Source organism: Hemicordylus capensis, chromosome 4 (genome assembly GCF_027244095.1).
Source record: "Hemicordylus capensis ecotype Gifberg chromosome 4, rHemCap1.1.pri, whole genome shotgun sequence".
Lineage (NCBI taxonomy): Eukaryota > Metazoa > Chordata > Lepidosauria > Squamata > Cordylidae > Hemicordylus > Hemicordylus capensis.
The window spans coordinates 251710017-251726916 of record NC_069660.1 but is presented as its reverse complement, the minus strand read 5'-3'; the positions used below and the strand labels follow the sequence as shown (position 1 = coordinate 251726916).

The 16900-nt window shown below is 44.7% G+C and overlaps 1 protein-coding gene across 1 annotated transcript in view; it reads right to left on the bottom strand.

The window, feature by feature from the left end:
* Window positions 1–1029: 1029 nt before the first annotated feature.
* The window catches only part of DSG2 (desmoglein 2), a 50116-nt gene continuing 34245 nt past the window's right edge, over window positions 1030–16900 (bottom strand). The window contains exons 9-15 of the mRNA XM_053251094.1: window positions 16319–16581; window positions 15643–15785; window positions 14388–14615; window positions 12110–12334; window positions 9558–9685; window positions 8594–8929; window positions 1030–4909 (exon numbers count right to left, since the gene is read on the bottom strand). Of these exons, the coding sequence (XP_053107069.1) occupies window positions 4034–4909; window positions 8594–8929; window positions 9558–9685; window positions 12110–12334; window positions 14388–14615; window positions 15643–15785; window positions 16319–16581 (2199 nt within the window). The 3' untranslated portion in view covers window positions 1030–4033. The remainder of the gene's footprint in view (window positions 4910–8593; window positions 8930–9557; window positions 9686–12109; window positions 12335–14387; window positions 14616–15642; window positions 15786–16318; window positions 16582–16900) is intronic.

Genomic DNA, 16900 nt, shown 5'->3' with positions numbered 1-16900 from the left:
TTTTAACATAATTTAAAACCAATTAAAAATACTTTAAAACATTTTTAAAATCTTTGGAAGGCCAGGCCAAACAATTAAATCTTTAGGGCTCTTTTAAGGGCCAACAGCGAGCCTAAAATGTGGATATCTGCCGGGAGTGCATTCCATAGGCCAGGAGCAGCTACAGAGGAGGCCAGGTTCTGAGTTGCCACCAGATGTACTGGTGGTAACTGGAGACAGACCTCTCTAGAATAGATGACCTCAACATGCGATGGGGATCATACAGAAGAAGGCGCTCTCTTAAGGACTTTCAAACTAGCAGTTCCAAATTGCTGTTGGTCAACTAATATAGATTGTCTGATGATGAAAAGTTGGAGACTCCATGCAATTCTGCTTTCCCCCTGCCACACACTTTACTCTTGAGGACATTTGTACATTGTGAATGTTAGATGAGTTGAATTAGTATGTTCAGCACCCACAGGATACAAAGGATCTCTGATGACCAGAGCACTGCTAGCCCAATTTTTTTATTTCCCTGGAAATATTTTCATAGCAAATATTTTCCAACTTTCTTGGATATAGATCTATCAGCTCCACGAGAACTACAGCAGTTTTTCATCTTTAAATTAACTAAATTAACAAATAAATATCTGCTGTTAAATCATTTCATTTCTCACCAGAATAATTTTCTTCTCTGCATGGCTTACATTCTATGCAGCACCCCACTGAGAGTGGGGTACGCACAATGGTTCTGTGTGACCCAACAGCCCATCCTTGCTGCTAGTAAAAGCAGAGAGACTCCATGACGAAGGATTGCATCGTTGTTGTAGCGACACTTCTCCCTCTGGGAATGATGGAAGTAGCAGTGCAACTGTGACTATGCAGTACTTAGTAGGCACAGAACAGCCCTACCTCTGTAGCAGCACAGGTGTGCTTTAGAGTGCCTCACAGCAGCGTGCACACCTCTCTCTTTGATCTACAGTTCTCTGTGTGGTATGCCAACCAGTAGTCTGAATTTACTTTTTTAGCTAATTAATAGACACCACACAATACTTTCTTATTTTTATTTGAAATTTCAGAGAAAGTCCACCTTTCAAATATAAAATCTGTGCATAATGAAGTGAAGTTATGTAAATTATATCATAAAGCTAGAGATGTAGAAATCTGTGCATAGAGAACAAGCAGACTACATATCCCTATCTCAGACAGATGGGAAAACAGAAAACAAAACAAGATAACCAAAGTTCTTTTTCTGTCATTAAACAAAGTTCCTTAAACAAATGTTTGTCTTCTCCAAAGAATTAAAATGCGTTTACCAATTCATTTAATTTTACATGTTAAATAAGTTAACATGTATTTACCAAATACTTCCTCATTCTATGCATTTTTGCTCCCTCGCCCAAGTTACATCAAACATGTACATGGTGATTTAGGGAGAGAGCGAGCACTGAAACTACTATACAGTACAGAGACATATATACACAAATTACTGAACGACTACACAGTTGTGCCTTTTAAAAAGTCAACTCACCCACCCACCCCTTCCTAAATCCAGAGTTGGGTGTGCATTTATACACACACAGAGGTCTTGGGGTAGCAAGCATAAATTGTCCCTTTTGCTAAGCAGGATCCACCCTGGTCTGCATTTGAATGGGAGACTACATGTGTGAGCACTGCAAGATAATCCCCTTGGGGGGTGGGGCTGCTTTTGGAAGAACACCCACATGCAGAAGGTTCTGAGTTCCCTCCCTGGTATCTCCAAGATAAGGCTGAGAGAGACTCCTGCCTGCAACCTTGCAGAAGCCGCTGCCAGTCTATGTAGACAATACTGAGCTAGATGGACCAATGGTCTGACTCAGTATATGGCAGCTTCCTATAGCCCTATGTTTACTTTCCTGCAGGCATAGGTTCCATTCATTTCAAAGAATGAAGCCAATATGCATGCACACAGAAACACAAACACAGACCAGTGCCTAGCAATATCTATCTAGATAGTGGTTCAAACCCTCACTGAATGGATCCTGACCAAAAGAATCTTAGATGCTTTCAGAATTGATTATAGAGTATTTGAAAGCTGGATGATTTCAGCATATCTTAACAGTCCACCCCAGGAATGGACCTCCCAGTCTACCAGAATTGATCCCTACTTCAGAGTAACCCTTCTAGTAAACCTAGTTGCTGACCAGGTTTCGATACACAGCATACTATGACCCTGGGGATATCTGCAGGGAACTCAGGCTCTTCTTTGAAATGTGGTGTATACATGGAATAGGAGTAGCCTAGTTTCCGCTTTTCACTCCATGCTTCCAGGTGTGTGAAAATTCTGGAGAAGAGATTTTAAAAGGCTAGAAATGAAGTGCAATACCCAGTCTTTTAGATAACATGCATATTTCCTATTGATATTCAGCAGCCTGATCCACAAACTAGTTAAGCCAGATTGTTTGCAAATTTAAGACAACATTGAAGTGAAGAGGGCTAACCAATTTAAATGTGAATACTCTGGCATGCACCTTGGGCTAAATTTTTTAACACACATACAAAGGAATAGATCCTAAACTCACCAAGACTTTAATTACATAGGAACCTGCTTTATACAGAGTCAGAACTTTGGTCCATCTAGCTCAGTACTGTCTACACAGACTGGCAGCGGCTTCTCCATGGTTGCAGAGAGGAGTCTAAGCCCCATCTTGAAGATGCCAGGGAGGGGACTTAGAACCTTCTACATGCAAGCATGCAGCTGCTTTTCCCAGAGCAGCCCCATCCTCTAAGAGGGGAGCAGTGTGAAATGCCATAAGGGGGTTTGCAGGAAGGGTGGGCTTGACCCGCTCGCCCTGCACACAAGCAGGTGGATCGGCTGCCCACACAATTATCCATGATTATCCGTCCTGGAACTGGTTGGGGTGGCAGGGATCGGGGGCCTCCCAGCCCCCAGAAGTACCAGAATGCCCCGTGCATTCTGTGACACACAACCAGGAAAACGGAGTTAGCAGAGCGTGTGCCACTAACCTCATTTAACCGGTGTGTGTGGGGGGGGCATTCAAGAGGGCTGGCTGCCAGAAGCCACACAGCTCTCATTGCAGCACACAACCAGTCAAAACCGGGCTGGGCTCCCTTAGCCCGGTTTCGGCTGGTCATGAGAATAGCATTGTAGTCTCTCATCCAAATGCAAACCAGGGTCTATGCTGGTTTAGCAAAGGGGAGAATTCATGCTTGCTACCACAAGATCAGTCACCATGTTTATGGTCATATTACAGTTTAGTGAGGATTAGCTATTCAACATTTGCTTCATTGTCAATTAAATTCAATTGGACTGTTACCAGAATCCTAGCAATGCACATGGTAAATAGAGGCCTGTGCTGCTGCTTTTCAAAGAAAAAAAGAGTAAACTTCTTTCTAGCAACACAGATAGTGTAGCCCTTACAGTAAATCATTCAATATTGAGATATTTTGGGTGGCGATTAGAGGTGGTTTTTTAAAAAAACTACTGCAAGAGAAGAACAGCCATTTATTCTGTCTTTGCGAAACTATAAGGAGATTCACACACACAGAGCCTAACCCAGGTTAGGGCAGCCCAGCTTTGGTTAGCCTGCGCGTGTGAAGCATGGGGATCCGCATGGAGCCCGGCACTGCCCACAACCTGACCCAGCTTTTTACCCCGGCTTTTAGCCGAGGTTAAAGGCACAAGCACACCCTTAACCCCGGCACCAGGATTGGGTGTGTGCTCGGGCTGCTTGCAGCCGGAGTGCACACAGATGGGTGCCTAGAACGCCAGTTGCATGGGGCTATCCCCCAATGCACCTCGCTCACCACGCAGTGCATTGTGGGATCCATGGAGAATGAGTCCTGGTCTCCACTGAATAGGCACTGCATGGAGCACCGCAGATCAGCTGAGTGTGCCAAAGATTTAGCTGAAGATCGTGGGGGCGGGGTTAGCTGAAGCCCTGCCTCCCCCTCCCCACTGCACTCCTTACCCCAGTGAGGAGCGTGTGAATAGCCTCTGTCAATCCTATCAATGTTAAATGTAACTAGAAAGTGCTGGATGAAAATACACTGTTTATGAGCGTGTATACTGTACTGAGCTGTATTTTGTGACCGTTGAGGACTTCTTCAAGGTAGAACCAGGAGAAGGTACTTGCTGTGTCTCGGCCTGGTTAAAAAGAGGGTCTGAGATGAAGATATGTTCTTGTCTATCACTGCCAGAGAGGCCTTCTGACAAACTGGTGGTGCTTAAGGAAGCCTTTAGGTCAGAACTAGGCACAAGGACCCTTTCTCTTTCTCTTACTACAACATAATTTGAATCTGGGAGGTCTGGAAAGACTCCAGTAGGCATATCTAACATCTCCTGCAAGTTAGAAGCTGGAGCAAGGACCCGCTCAGTCACTACTACGTTTTCCTTGAACTGAGGGTCAAGGATTACTGTGGAAGGTATTGCCCCATAAGACGTTTCTGTAACTATAACATTACTGCTAAACCCGGGGTCAGGTATGGGCCTAACTTGCTGCAGGCCAGGTCTAGACAGCAAGGATGTCTCAGTGACCTCAGTCACAGTTTCCGAACCAAAGCCTCTCACAGGTTCAGGTAAGTGGTAGCTGGAGCCTGAAGTATAGGTGTGTTCTGAACTCAAAGCATTCTGCTGATGCAAGTAGGGTCCATCTGATCCATTCACTGCAGGACTAGGACTTCTACCTTGTGGGGCTTGATTGCTAAGCAGTCTGGCTTCCAAGCTGATATGTTTCCCCGTGCAGATCTCAGCCAAAGTCTTAAATTTGTCTCCCAAGTCATCCAGGAAATGGTCATCAAAGTCGCCCTCAATAAAGCTGCAGCAGCCAATAGAGTCATGGAGAGATTCCTTTTCTTCTTCCTGAGAGTAAACTAGCAGGCAGTCTTTTGCAAGGTGAGCTTCCTCTTCATCAGCAAAAGCATCCGCTTTCTAAAAATGCGGGAGAACAAGAACAGGGTAATAATTCTTTTAAAACAGCCAGCAACAGTGTTACACAAGCCCTTTAAAATTACATTGCTTTTAACATTAACATCTTATACTTCAATCTTCAAACCATATACTCCAGAATCATCCTCCAGTGCTGTCTGGTCTTACAACAGGGCTGCACAGCTTTGGCCCTCCAGCTGCTCTTGGACTATAACTCTCATCATCCCCAGCCACAGTGGCCAATAGTCAGGATGATGGGAATTGTAAACCAACACCTGCAGGAGGGCCAAAACTATGTAGCCCTCTTTTACAAAAGCTAGGAATAGACAGCATTCAAACTGACAACAGAATTCCAGGGCAAGACTTTCAAAATACTTGAAAAATGTTTCATTTTCTGTTCTGCCAAACTCTTAACATTTCACTCACTGGCAGCAATCAATAAATTGTTATTTAGTCCTTTTTACAATTATGTTAAAATTATTATTTGGTTTTTCTTTGGTGTGATTTAAGCTGTCTTTCCAGACATATGAGCTGTAGAGGTTACAATTATAACATCTTATTTATTTATTTATTTATTTATTTGATTTCTATACTGTCCTTCCAAAAATGGCTCAGGGTGGTTTACATTAAAACACTAAAATCAATTAACTGTTAAAATCGAAAAATGTAAACACAACATAAAACCATTATTAAAACAATTAAAACAGTTTTTAAAAACCTGGAAGGCCAGGTCAAACAGATAGGTCTTAAGGGCTCTCCTGAAGGCTAACAATGAACTCAGATTGCAGATTTCTTCTGCGAGTGCATTCTACAGCCCAGGAACAGCTACAGAGAAGGCCCACCTCTGAGTCACCACCAGGCACATTTATAACTCGGACCTAAGCCGTTCAGGGCTTTAAAGGTAATAACCAGCACTTCGTATTTTGCCTGGAAACATATTGGCAGCCCTTGCAGCTGTTTCAAAACAGGCATAATATGGTCTCTCCAGGTTGCCCCAGAGACCAATCTGGCTGCCACATTTGAACTAACTGAAGTTTCTGAACTACATACAAAGGCAACTCCACATAGAGCACATTGCAAGAGTCAAGCCTGGAGATTACCAGCTGGTGCACCAGTGTTGGAGAAGCTTGGAGAAGCCGCTGCCAGTCTGTGAAGACAATACTGAGCTAGATAGACCAATGGTCTGACTCAGTATATGGCAGTTTCCTATGTTCCTAGTGTTTTGAGGCCGTCCTCTTCAAGGAATGGACGCAGCTGTCGAATCAGCTGAAGCTGACAGAAAGCATTCCTGGCCATAGCCTCCACCTGAGATACCAGGGTGAGGCTTGGGTCCAGAAGTACTCCCAAGCGGCGTACCTGCTACTTCCGGGGGAGTGCAACCCCATTCAGTGCAGGAAGGTCTAACTCATCCCTCAAATTCTGAGCCCCTACAATGAGCACCTCCGTCCTGCTTGGATTCAGTTTCGGTTTGTTATCCCTCATCCAGCCCATTACTGCCTGTAGGCAGGCACTTAGGGAATGAATGCCATTTTCTGATGATGAAGATGAAAAGGAGAAGTAGATTTGGGTGTCATCAGCATACTGACAACACCCAGCACCAAATCTCCTGATGACCTCACCCAACGGTTGTTACCAAAAGCACTGGTGACAGAATGGAGCCTTGAAGGACTCCATATAACAGATTCTGTTTTGAGGAGCAACTGTTACCAAGCTCTACCATCTGGAATCTACCTGAGAGATAGGAGTGGAACCACTGCAAAGCATTGCCCGCTATCCCTAACTCCCCCAGGCAATCCAGAAGCATACCATGGTTGATGGTATAGAATGCTGCCAAGAGATCCAAAAGAACCAGCAGAGTCACACTCCTTCTGTTGATTCCCTGGTAAAGGTCATCCATCAGGCCGACCAAGGCTGTTTCAAGCCCATAGCCAGTTCTAAAACCAGTTTGAAATGGGTCTAGATAATCATTTTCCTCCAAAACCACCTGGAGGTGGTCAGCCACCACCCTCTCAATCACCTTGCCCAACCAAGGGAGATCGGAGACTAGCCTCTAACTATCCATAGCTAAAGGGTCCAGGGAAGACTTCTTAAGAAGAGGTCTAACCACTGCCTCCTTCAAACGAGGCACCCTACCCTCCTGCAGCAATGCATTTATGATATTAACCAGGCCACCCTGAACAACCTCCCTGCTAGAGAAAAGCAGCCAGTCGGGCAAGGATCCAGAGAACTAGCGGTAGGCCGCACCGCCCCAAGCACCGCCCTCTCCTTGGAGAGGAGAGCTGGTCTTGTGGTAGCAAGCATGACCTGTCCCCATAGCTAAGCAGGGTCTGCCCTGGTTGCATCTGAATGGGAGACTTGATGTGTGAGCACTGCAAGATATTCCCCTCAGGGGATAAAGCTGCTCTGGGAAGAACAAAAGGTTTCAAGTTCCCTCCCTGGCTTCTCCAAGATAGGGCTGAGAGAGATTTCTGCCTGCAACCTTGGAGAAGCCACTGCCAGTCTGTGAAGACAATACTGAGCTAGATAGACCAATGGTCTGACTCAGTATATGGCAGTTTCCTATGTTCCTAAGCAGTTTGCCCACATGCTCAGGAGCCACAGACTGAAACGGATCCAATCTAATACTGCAAGAGGGATTTCTTGACATCTTCTTCATAGAGCCCGCAAAAGTAGTAGAGTCCAAGTCAGCCCGAATACAGATTTTGTCCACAAAGAACCCATTAAAAGCGTCACAGCAGAATGTTTCTGGGGACTGGTTTAAAGCAGAAGGAGCAGAAATCAAAGTCCTCACAGCCCAGGATAGCTCTGCTGAATGCAAACCTGTGGAGGCAATGCATGCAGACCAAAATCTTTTTTTGCTGCATGCACCACTACCGCATAAGCCTTCAAATGGGTCCTATGCTTCGTCCTGTCAGATTCAAGATGAGTTCTTCTCCACTTGCGTTCCATTTGCCTACCCAGCTGCTTCAGCCCCCGCAACTCGTCAGTATACCAAGTGGCCATTTTAGAAGCAGGTCCGAAGGGACACTTAGGAGCAATCATGTCTACTGCCCTGGTGAGTTCCCTATTTTGGGTTCCCACCAGGGCATCGACAGAATCACCAATTTCAAAACCCTCCAAGGCTTTTTGGAACCCTACTGGGTCCAGCAGCCTTTTTGGACAGACCATCCTAATAGGTCAACCACGCCTGCAGGGGTGGATTGTGGCTGTGAAACCAACCAATCTTACCATTTTAATTATCTTTACTTTGTACATTTGAGAGAAAGCAAGAGAGCACTGTATCCAAAGCAATCATAATAAAGGGAAGAAGGAAAATGTATAAATACCCCCTCATTTTATGAAAATTAAAAGAAGACAAAAAGTGAATTAAGACATACACAGGTGCAGCAAGAGAAGCAGCCTAACATAAGTTCCCAACTGCACTGGTGTAATGGAGAAGTGACAAGTTTTGATGCCCTCTGGGCAATCTGAAAATATGTCTCTGAGGGATGAGCAATCCTCAGGAACATATTTTTGGGTGGCACATAGGGCTTCCAGGGCAAGGGAAAGTATCAAAAATTGCTGCTTCTCTACTGCACTGGAGCAGTAAATGTGGAACTTCTATTAGGCCACTCTCTCACTGCTGCACCGGTGCATCCTTGCTGTGTGTGCCAGCCAGTAAGATTCTCAAACAAGCAGGAAACTTACCTCACTGAAGTAACTCCTTAAGAATTCCTCATTCACAGCTCCTCCAGTTCCCATGGCCATAGTTTCTCTAGCGCCCATTGTCATGCTTCCTGCTCCTGCTGCCAGCATGCTTCCTGCTCTTCCTCCTGCTGCCATGGCTGAGCCATCTCCCATGACTCTGTGATTAGCTTCAGAAAGCAGAGCTTGCTGTTCCCACCGATGTTCTGTCTTGAAATTGTTGTAATGGTCTTTGATCGTGGAAGAGGACCCAATGCCTGCACCTGCTCCTGCTGCTCCATTTCTCAGGTTTGAGGCGGAGTGGTCCAGTGCAGAGGGAGCAATGAGGTTGAGCATTGCCTAACATCAAAGGCAACAATTAAGCACATAAGTTCCATTTATTTAAAGGAGGCACGCTGAAGTCACCAGACACCACAGCAAATGAAACTAGGAGGCTACGCCCATTTCAGTATCCTGATATTTTTTATAGACTTCTTACTCAGGGAAAAATAAGAACTTTGTTATAAAAGCTATGACAGGAAACATAAGATCCAAAAAGTAATCCAAAAAGTTCAGCTAGTTGTGTTCCTCTCAATTTCTTTTCTGAACAAAAAGGATTGGAGTAGTGGCAGCTTTTCAGCACCACAAGGAGATATCCCCTGAATGAAACATCCTAGTTATCTTTCTTCCCATGTGTTTCAGGAAATTAGTTTGGAGGATAGCTACCTTACAGCTTGATCCTGCGGATGCTCACCTAGAAATGAGTTCCATTGATTTAAAAGGGCTTGCAAGCCTAGTCACTTAACATTCTCCCATCCTATATTAACTCATGCATCTTATCTACCTTTCCTTTTAATCTGGAAAACTAGAAATAAATTAAGGACATCATATTTATTAAAACAAATAGATGTAAGATAAAGGCATTATTTAAATAGCTTGACCCATAATCTTACAGAGACCTTAAAGTGTGAGGGAGCCACAAAGATACCTTATCTTCAGGTGCTGCTCCTTCACTGTTCCAGTTACGCAACATTTCTTCACTGTGTTCAGGTATTGTTGCAAAGCCTTTGGCACCAGCTGATCCAAAGCGACATGCCAGCAGCAAGAGAGGCACAACTGTAAAAGAATGCAGCATATGACGAACAATGAAAGTGCCAAGAAAAAAAGGTCACAGAAATTGACGTTTTGAGGCAGCAATTTATTCTCTGACATGAACACACATTTCTATGAAACTTCCTCCCCTGGATCTACAGGAAGTCAAGGGATGTCATACTGTTTTTTAGTGCCATCTGCTGTCCATTTAAAGTAGTATTGAAAAGGGATGGGATCTCAATTCTTCTATCACTAATTGTCAGCAGATGCAGAGATGAGGGTACTAAACATAGCAGAGAATCATTTGACAGCACGTGGATCAGAGGGAAAACATCTTGTAGAAATCTGTATCCATGTTAGAATAAATTGCTGTCTGGAAAAACCCAATATAGGGGTGTGTGAGCCAGCTCAGCAGGTTTGGGGAGGAACTGGACCAGCCTTGGCCGATCTGAGTTTGAACCGAACCCAGTTTGAACAGAGCTGGCTCGGAGCTCTACTGGTAAAGGGGAATCTGGTGAGGATTCCCCTTTACCAGTAAAGGGGCAGGGGGGCTTGCCTAAGGGTAAAACAGGTGGGAGGGGAGTAAGTAACTAATTACAAGTGCTGGCAGAGACGGCTAACCCCCCCACCCCTGCCGGCCTCCCCCAGAGTATGCAAGGCTGGTGGTGGCCTGGTTTGGGCCTCTGCGCACACGTTGAGGCCATTTTAGTGACTGCACAAATGGCCTCTGTGCATGCATTGGAGGTCACTAAAATGGCCTCCATGCAAGCGCAGAGGCCCGAACCAGGCTGAAGAAGGCCCAACTGGGCTGCCACCAGCCCTGCCTCCTCTGGGGGAGGCTGGCAGGCGTTGGGGGGAGCAGCCGCCACCTGCAGCACTTGTAGTTACTTACTACCCTCCCACCCACTCTACCCTTAGACAAGCCCCCCTGCCCCTTTACTGGTAAAGGGGAATCCTCACCAGATTCCCCTTTTCCAGTAGAGCTCTGAGCCGGTTTGAACCAGGCTCAATTTGAACTGGGTCCGGTTCGATCGGGCCCAAAACTGAACCAGCCGCCTCAAATCCGGTTTGAATTTGAGCCAAACTGGCAAAATTGGTTTTGTGCAGATCCTGGGCCCAATATTAGAATTTGTGAAAGCTATGCCTACAGCCAGCCATGTCAGAAAATCAAATACTCCACTATCAACCCAAATACTCCAGCAGGAGCAAAGAGTCCTATTTAATGCAAATATTTCACCATGCCCTGATTTACACATCCAAACAGCTCAGCACGTGTTTAAGTTCCAAAGAGGTGAAGTGTTCCCTCTAAGGCGTGTGCATGTGTGGTTTTTGATGTCCGCTCAGTTAATTGTAAATCCTACTCAGAGCGAATCAGGAAGGTACCACTCTGAATGCACGTGCGCACACACTGCTTTGATACTGCCACCCAGAACAAAACTCATTCAGCAAAGAGATGGAGACTGGCGAGAGCCACACAGAACTGAGCATAAACAGAAGCAGGTAATTTCTCTTCATTTCAGGTCTTCTTGGCATAGGAAAAAAAAAAAATCAGACTGTGCTCAGTCCTGTCCTTATCTAGCTAACCCCAGTTTGGAAGACTTCACAGCTGCCTGATTTTTTCCTGCTAAACTGGTAGACTACATTCTTCAGCCTAAGAAAATGTGAAATTTTGGCATAAGGCAAGAGGAGCACAAGAGTGGGAGAAGCATTTTGGGAAAGTCTTGAAGAAAAACTCCATGACGTACCTTACGCTTATTCTGATCAAGGGTGTTGCCACCATTTGATGAGAGGGGACAAATGTTCCTGGACAGCCAGGGTCCAGATTGAGCGGGTGCCTTGGCAGCCCGTCTCCCCTCCCCCACAACAGGGCACCCTCTTGTCCCCTCCAGCTGGAAGCACGATGTGTGCCACCCCTCACCCACTCCCTGCGATGAGCGCTTTGTTTGCCTGCTGGGTGTTCTCTCTCGCCCTCACTCGGAGTGAGGGAGAAAAACAACACCCAGCTGGTGAATGAAGCTCCGAATGGGAAGGACTGAAAAGGCGGGGCACCCCCCACTCTGGCCATGCCTCCTATATCAGTGTGCATCTGACACTGATGCAAGGGGGGTGGCTAACACGGACCAGCAGTGGTGGGGCTGCTGTGAAGGCAGGCAGCGGCAGTCTGTTCCGGGGCCGCTGCCAAACTGTGGCACTACGTGGCTGATTCCAATCATTCTTCACTGCACCCAATGCCAAAGACCCGATCAATTAAGCACTTCGAAGTCTCAAGCCTGGCAGAGACAGAGTGTGTTAAGAAGGGGCTTAACTGTGGGCATGGTTGAATCAGGTACACAGCTTCCTCTTTTTTTTTAAAGCACAAGGTTGTAGGCCCATCATGAAGGAGTTGTATCAGTCTTGTGCAAGGTAAAGCATGTTGCCAGTCTTTATGGAATAGCGTGAGTTACTTACGCAGCAGTAACAAGAGGGCCAGGATCATCAGTGCAATTGCGGCTGGACCCAGTGCAGCATACGAGCCAACACGTTTACTGAAGCACCCGCCTCCTGCACAATCACAAGCTGTCACTGTAAGGTGTTGCTGTTTAGGACAGCTGAAACCTTGGTTATCTTTCACTAACATTGGGATTTCATATTGGCCAGGTTTCAAGTCCTTTGGTGTCAGCCATACTGTAGATCCTTCACAGGAAGAAGAAAGAAAAAAAATCCACATAACTATATATTTAATTTGGTTATTTGTATACTGCTTTTCAACAAGGAAGTTCACAAAACAGTTAACACAGCAAGAAGAATGAGAAAATGGTTTCATGTCTAAAGGAGTTCACAGCCTAAAAAGAAAACACAAGGAAGACAAAAGATGCCACTGAGAGGGATGCTATGCAGGGTGTAACAGAGACAGTAAAATATCCCCCCTAAAATATCATGAGAGTGCTACTACTTTAATAGGTGCCTCTTTGCCCATTCAGTAGGCATTTAATAATAAAAAAGCAATAAAATATCAAGTGGCCGAGATGTAAAAAAATCTCCTCTTAGTTAATAAAAATGATCAGAATTATAAGTAGGAACCGGCTTGTGTACTGCACAGTGAGCCACCTGCAGGGCTGTCCGGGGGGGGGGGGGGGACGGGGTTAGGGGCAAATCAGCATGTGCAGGGCCTCCTTAACACTTTGGTCTAATATACATCATATGTAAAAACACACACATAGACATACATATAGTTAGATCTAGATATAACTTTTATTCCAAAACTGAATTCTCTTGCAATAAAAAAGCCTTATTTGAAGGAAGACACTTAAGATTCCCAACATGACTGTAAATTTATTGAAAGGGCAGGTATCATTTTGAACAAGACACTCCATGCTTTTGCACGGAGGCAGAATTGGGGGGGCTCCGCTTCTAAATTCTCTCCCCCGACCTTCTTCACTCTTTGCACAAGTACAGTTCACCCAGACAAAAGCAATTATTCCTAAGGTACAAGCTTAGTGTGGGAGTTGCAAAGGGGGAGGAGAAAGGGATGAATTATTGACACACACCCCCCCCCAAGCAGATCATCTTTCCTTGCCTGCCCTTTTAAACACACACACACACACACACACACACACACACACACACACACACACACACACACCTGGAACCTTTCAGTCTACCCCCTCCCTCTATTCCAAGACTAAAAGAAACCCCATAATCAGCTTCATCATGCTTTTCCTCCCTCCCCACCCACAACTTAAATTAACGCGTCTCCCCAGCCAAACATTCAGTGATCATAGCCCCTTCCATGTTTTATTTTTAGGAGAAGGGATATGTGCAGGGACAATTACTGCAAGACACATTAATAATAAAGGGGCGACCTTCCCAGGCACCCAGGTCTAGCTAGCTAGTCAATGAGCTTATTGATGCTGAGGGTGATGGGAGCTGTTATCCCACAGCAGCAGCTGGCCCACCCTGAGGAACAGCAAGTCCCTGTCTGAACTCGCTCTTTTCTGTGTCTCCAAAACCTTCCAGTTTGATCTGGATGATGTGTGGATATTAACTCTGCCTGAAAGCAAGAGGTCTAATCCGGCCTGCCTGCCTGCGTCTTCATTCTTAGGATCACAGAGGATCTTCCTCCACGTTCCCTGATTTCGGGGCAGGCTCTGACTCTTGAGTGTACCTTGCAGGATCCAAAACACTGGATGGCCGGAGAACAAGAGGGAGGATTCTGCAGAGCTCTCTCTGTGCCAGGGCCACCCACACCCCCAGCATCTGCTTCTAGTCCAGGGCCTAATCCTGTAACCCCACGCCCCCACTCCCTCCAAAAAATAGCCCACGGGAACAGGATATCTATTAGGCTGGGTGAGTTTCTGCAGTAACTCTTCTCCACTGAGTTCTTCCCAAGCTTTCATTGTCTCTTACTTTCGTTTACCTGAGGCACCTCTCTGGGAAGTTTGGTGTAGGTACAAGCTTAGTGTGAGAGTGAGAGTGAATAAGAAAGTGTGAGTGTGTGTGTGTGTGTGCGCGCACACACACACTCTCACACTTATTCCTTTTCAGCAGCTATAGAAGCCATTAAAGCCACTAAAGGCAGCAAGTTGGTTTACCTGGGGAAGAGGATAACTTGTGCAATGCTTCTCTCAAAGCACTCCCCTGGCAAGATTTGAAGCTGCCTCTGGAGTGAGAGATCAGAAGTTGCAGAAAAGGGGAACTCGCAAGAAACCACTCCAGCCTCAGTAAAATGTGTTGTTGTGACACTTACCGTCTACCCGTTCAACAACCCATTTGTCTGACATCCTTTCTGGCTCATTAATGACAGTGACAGTGAAAGGGCCACCATTTGGATGAGCATCTCGATCCTCCACAGTGAAGTTAACGAATTCCACATCAGTACAGACATGCATGTCAGGAGTCACAATAGTAGGACAATTATCATTAACATCCACTACTTGAATAGCAATGGTACCAGTTGCAGTTTTGGAAGGGAAATCTGCAAAATACACAAAGTGAAACATCTGTATTTCATTGCCTAAACATGCAAGATGTTTTACTGTTCAGAAGTCAATTTGCTTCCTTGAACTTTTAAATTCCTTGGCTTTGATATGTTAAAAAGTTTATCCAACAATTTATGCCCTGCCTTTTGGTCCCCATGGTAGCCAACGTTTTAAAAAAATAAAATAAAGCTGATATGAGTTCAGTGTTTGCAATCCATTTCAATAGCTAAACTGGATTTGTTAATTTATGGATGTAATCCAGACTTATTAAATGTTTGGCAATAATTTGAACTGGTGTGGATTGCAGCCATAATGTTACTCTAGTTCTTTGTATTGTTTGTTTTATAAGACAATTATTAAAAATGGCAGGGCCTCTGGTACTGTGAACAGCAGATGTGTGTCAGTGAAGCCTGCCCCTAGGGATTCTGGATTAACGACCCTCACAATGGGAGTATTTACAGGATAGAGTATTTACATTTGTAAGTAAATGCCTGTTCCTGTTTATGCTGCAGCACAATGCATTAGCTTTATCGGAAGTCTTTACTGCTATGATATCTAAATTAGTGCAAACCATGTGTCAAGTGCAAAAACATAGTCTGGGCTAGATATCATCAAATTCCATCACCAGGGTTCCCCGATGAGCAGGACACCCAGCAGTACACAAATCCAGTCTCTCGCTTGTGCTGCAGTTTGGAGAAGGTAAGAAACAACAGCAATCACTTCTGAGCAGGAGGAGAGAATCCTGCCACTTCTTGTCTTCTCCATACTCCAGCACAACTGAGAGAAGCCTCTCTCCTGTCATCTGCACATGCTGGAAGAGTTGGGAGGAGGCAACGACGCCCAGCAAGTAAACAGAGCCAAAACTTCCAGACCTTTGGTCTCTGCTTGGAGAGCTTACTGGCTGGATAGTGCCCTCACTTCCTAAGGCTAAGTTTAAGCCTTAATGGTGAGCAAGTGAATGCTTGCATGAATGAAACACTGGCAAATTCTGAAGAAAGAAGTGGAAGAAGAGTCACCACTTACCATCAGTAATGGCCAAAATTGTTGCAGTGTAAGTTCCATTGACAACAAAAGATGATTCATAGTCTGGTACTCTAAGAAGCTTGATTTCAGCAGTTTTAGAATCTATTGTAATCCAGTTTCCAGCATCATGATCTTTGGCATACCTGCAGGTATTTTTGACAGGTATTAGAATGTTCAAGATAACCACTTTGATGAAGAGACATATGAGCTTGGTGGTTTTGGTAGGGAAGCATTTCCTTTGACATTCTAGGGCCAATCTTTACATTATTTTTTTGAAGAAATCTGTGCATGAGCACATGTGTGTGAGCATGCACACATGCGTGTGCACACACACATCTGTGTATCACAAAGAAGATCACACACGAATCCATTTACAAAAGAAGCCCTGTATTTGCAAGACTGTAGAAGCTGTCTGGAGAATTCACATCATCACCCGTTTGTAGAGTAAGATTGGATAATCACTAAGACAACAGGAATTGGGGCAGGTGAAAAAGAGAGGTGTATGTTTAAATTACCAAATCTTGTGGATTCAGCCAGGGGCATTAAACACAAAAAAACCATAAGAGAAACAGATTGCAGCTCACCTTCAGAAAGAAATAGCATCTTTTGTAAATTCCTATAGAACATCTTGGTTTAAACACACTCTAAGTGATATTTTTGGCAAAAAGACTCTTACCTGAGGTGTTCTGCTATTTTTCCAGTATCTTCATCATAAGCTTGAAAGCTTCCAATAATCTGGCCCACCTTCATTGTTTCACTTGCTTTAACCACCAGAATTTGGGGCTTAAATACAGGGCCTTCCTTCACATTTTCCACCTTAATTTTTACTGGAATTGGTTTTGCTTGATAGCCCTGACTAATAATTGATGAGTGATATGCTGCTTTATTAGCAACAACAATGTTTAAATCAATATTCTGCAATTCTTCATAATTAATTTCCTACAGAGAAAATGAGAAAACACTCAGAATATGTGCGCTGCAAATTCCAAACTGGAGCATGGTTAAGTGCTCAGTATAACTATTCCCCGTTACATAACAGGATGTGGTGCAAAATGTTCCAGATTTAAAAAAATTCAGAGAGACTTTTTTCACCTGACAAATTCATTACTAGATGTTCTACCACTAGAACTAGCGCAGAAACAAAGCAGTCTTTAGTTTCATTTTCATTATTGCTGAGAAACCCTCTTCTTCTTTGTTCCCACCTTTTCTTTTGGGGAGTGGGTATGATTTTGACTGTCCTTTTGAAATGCATACTTTT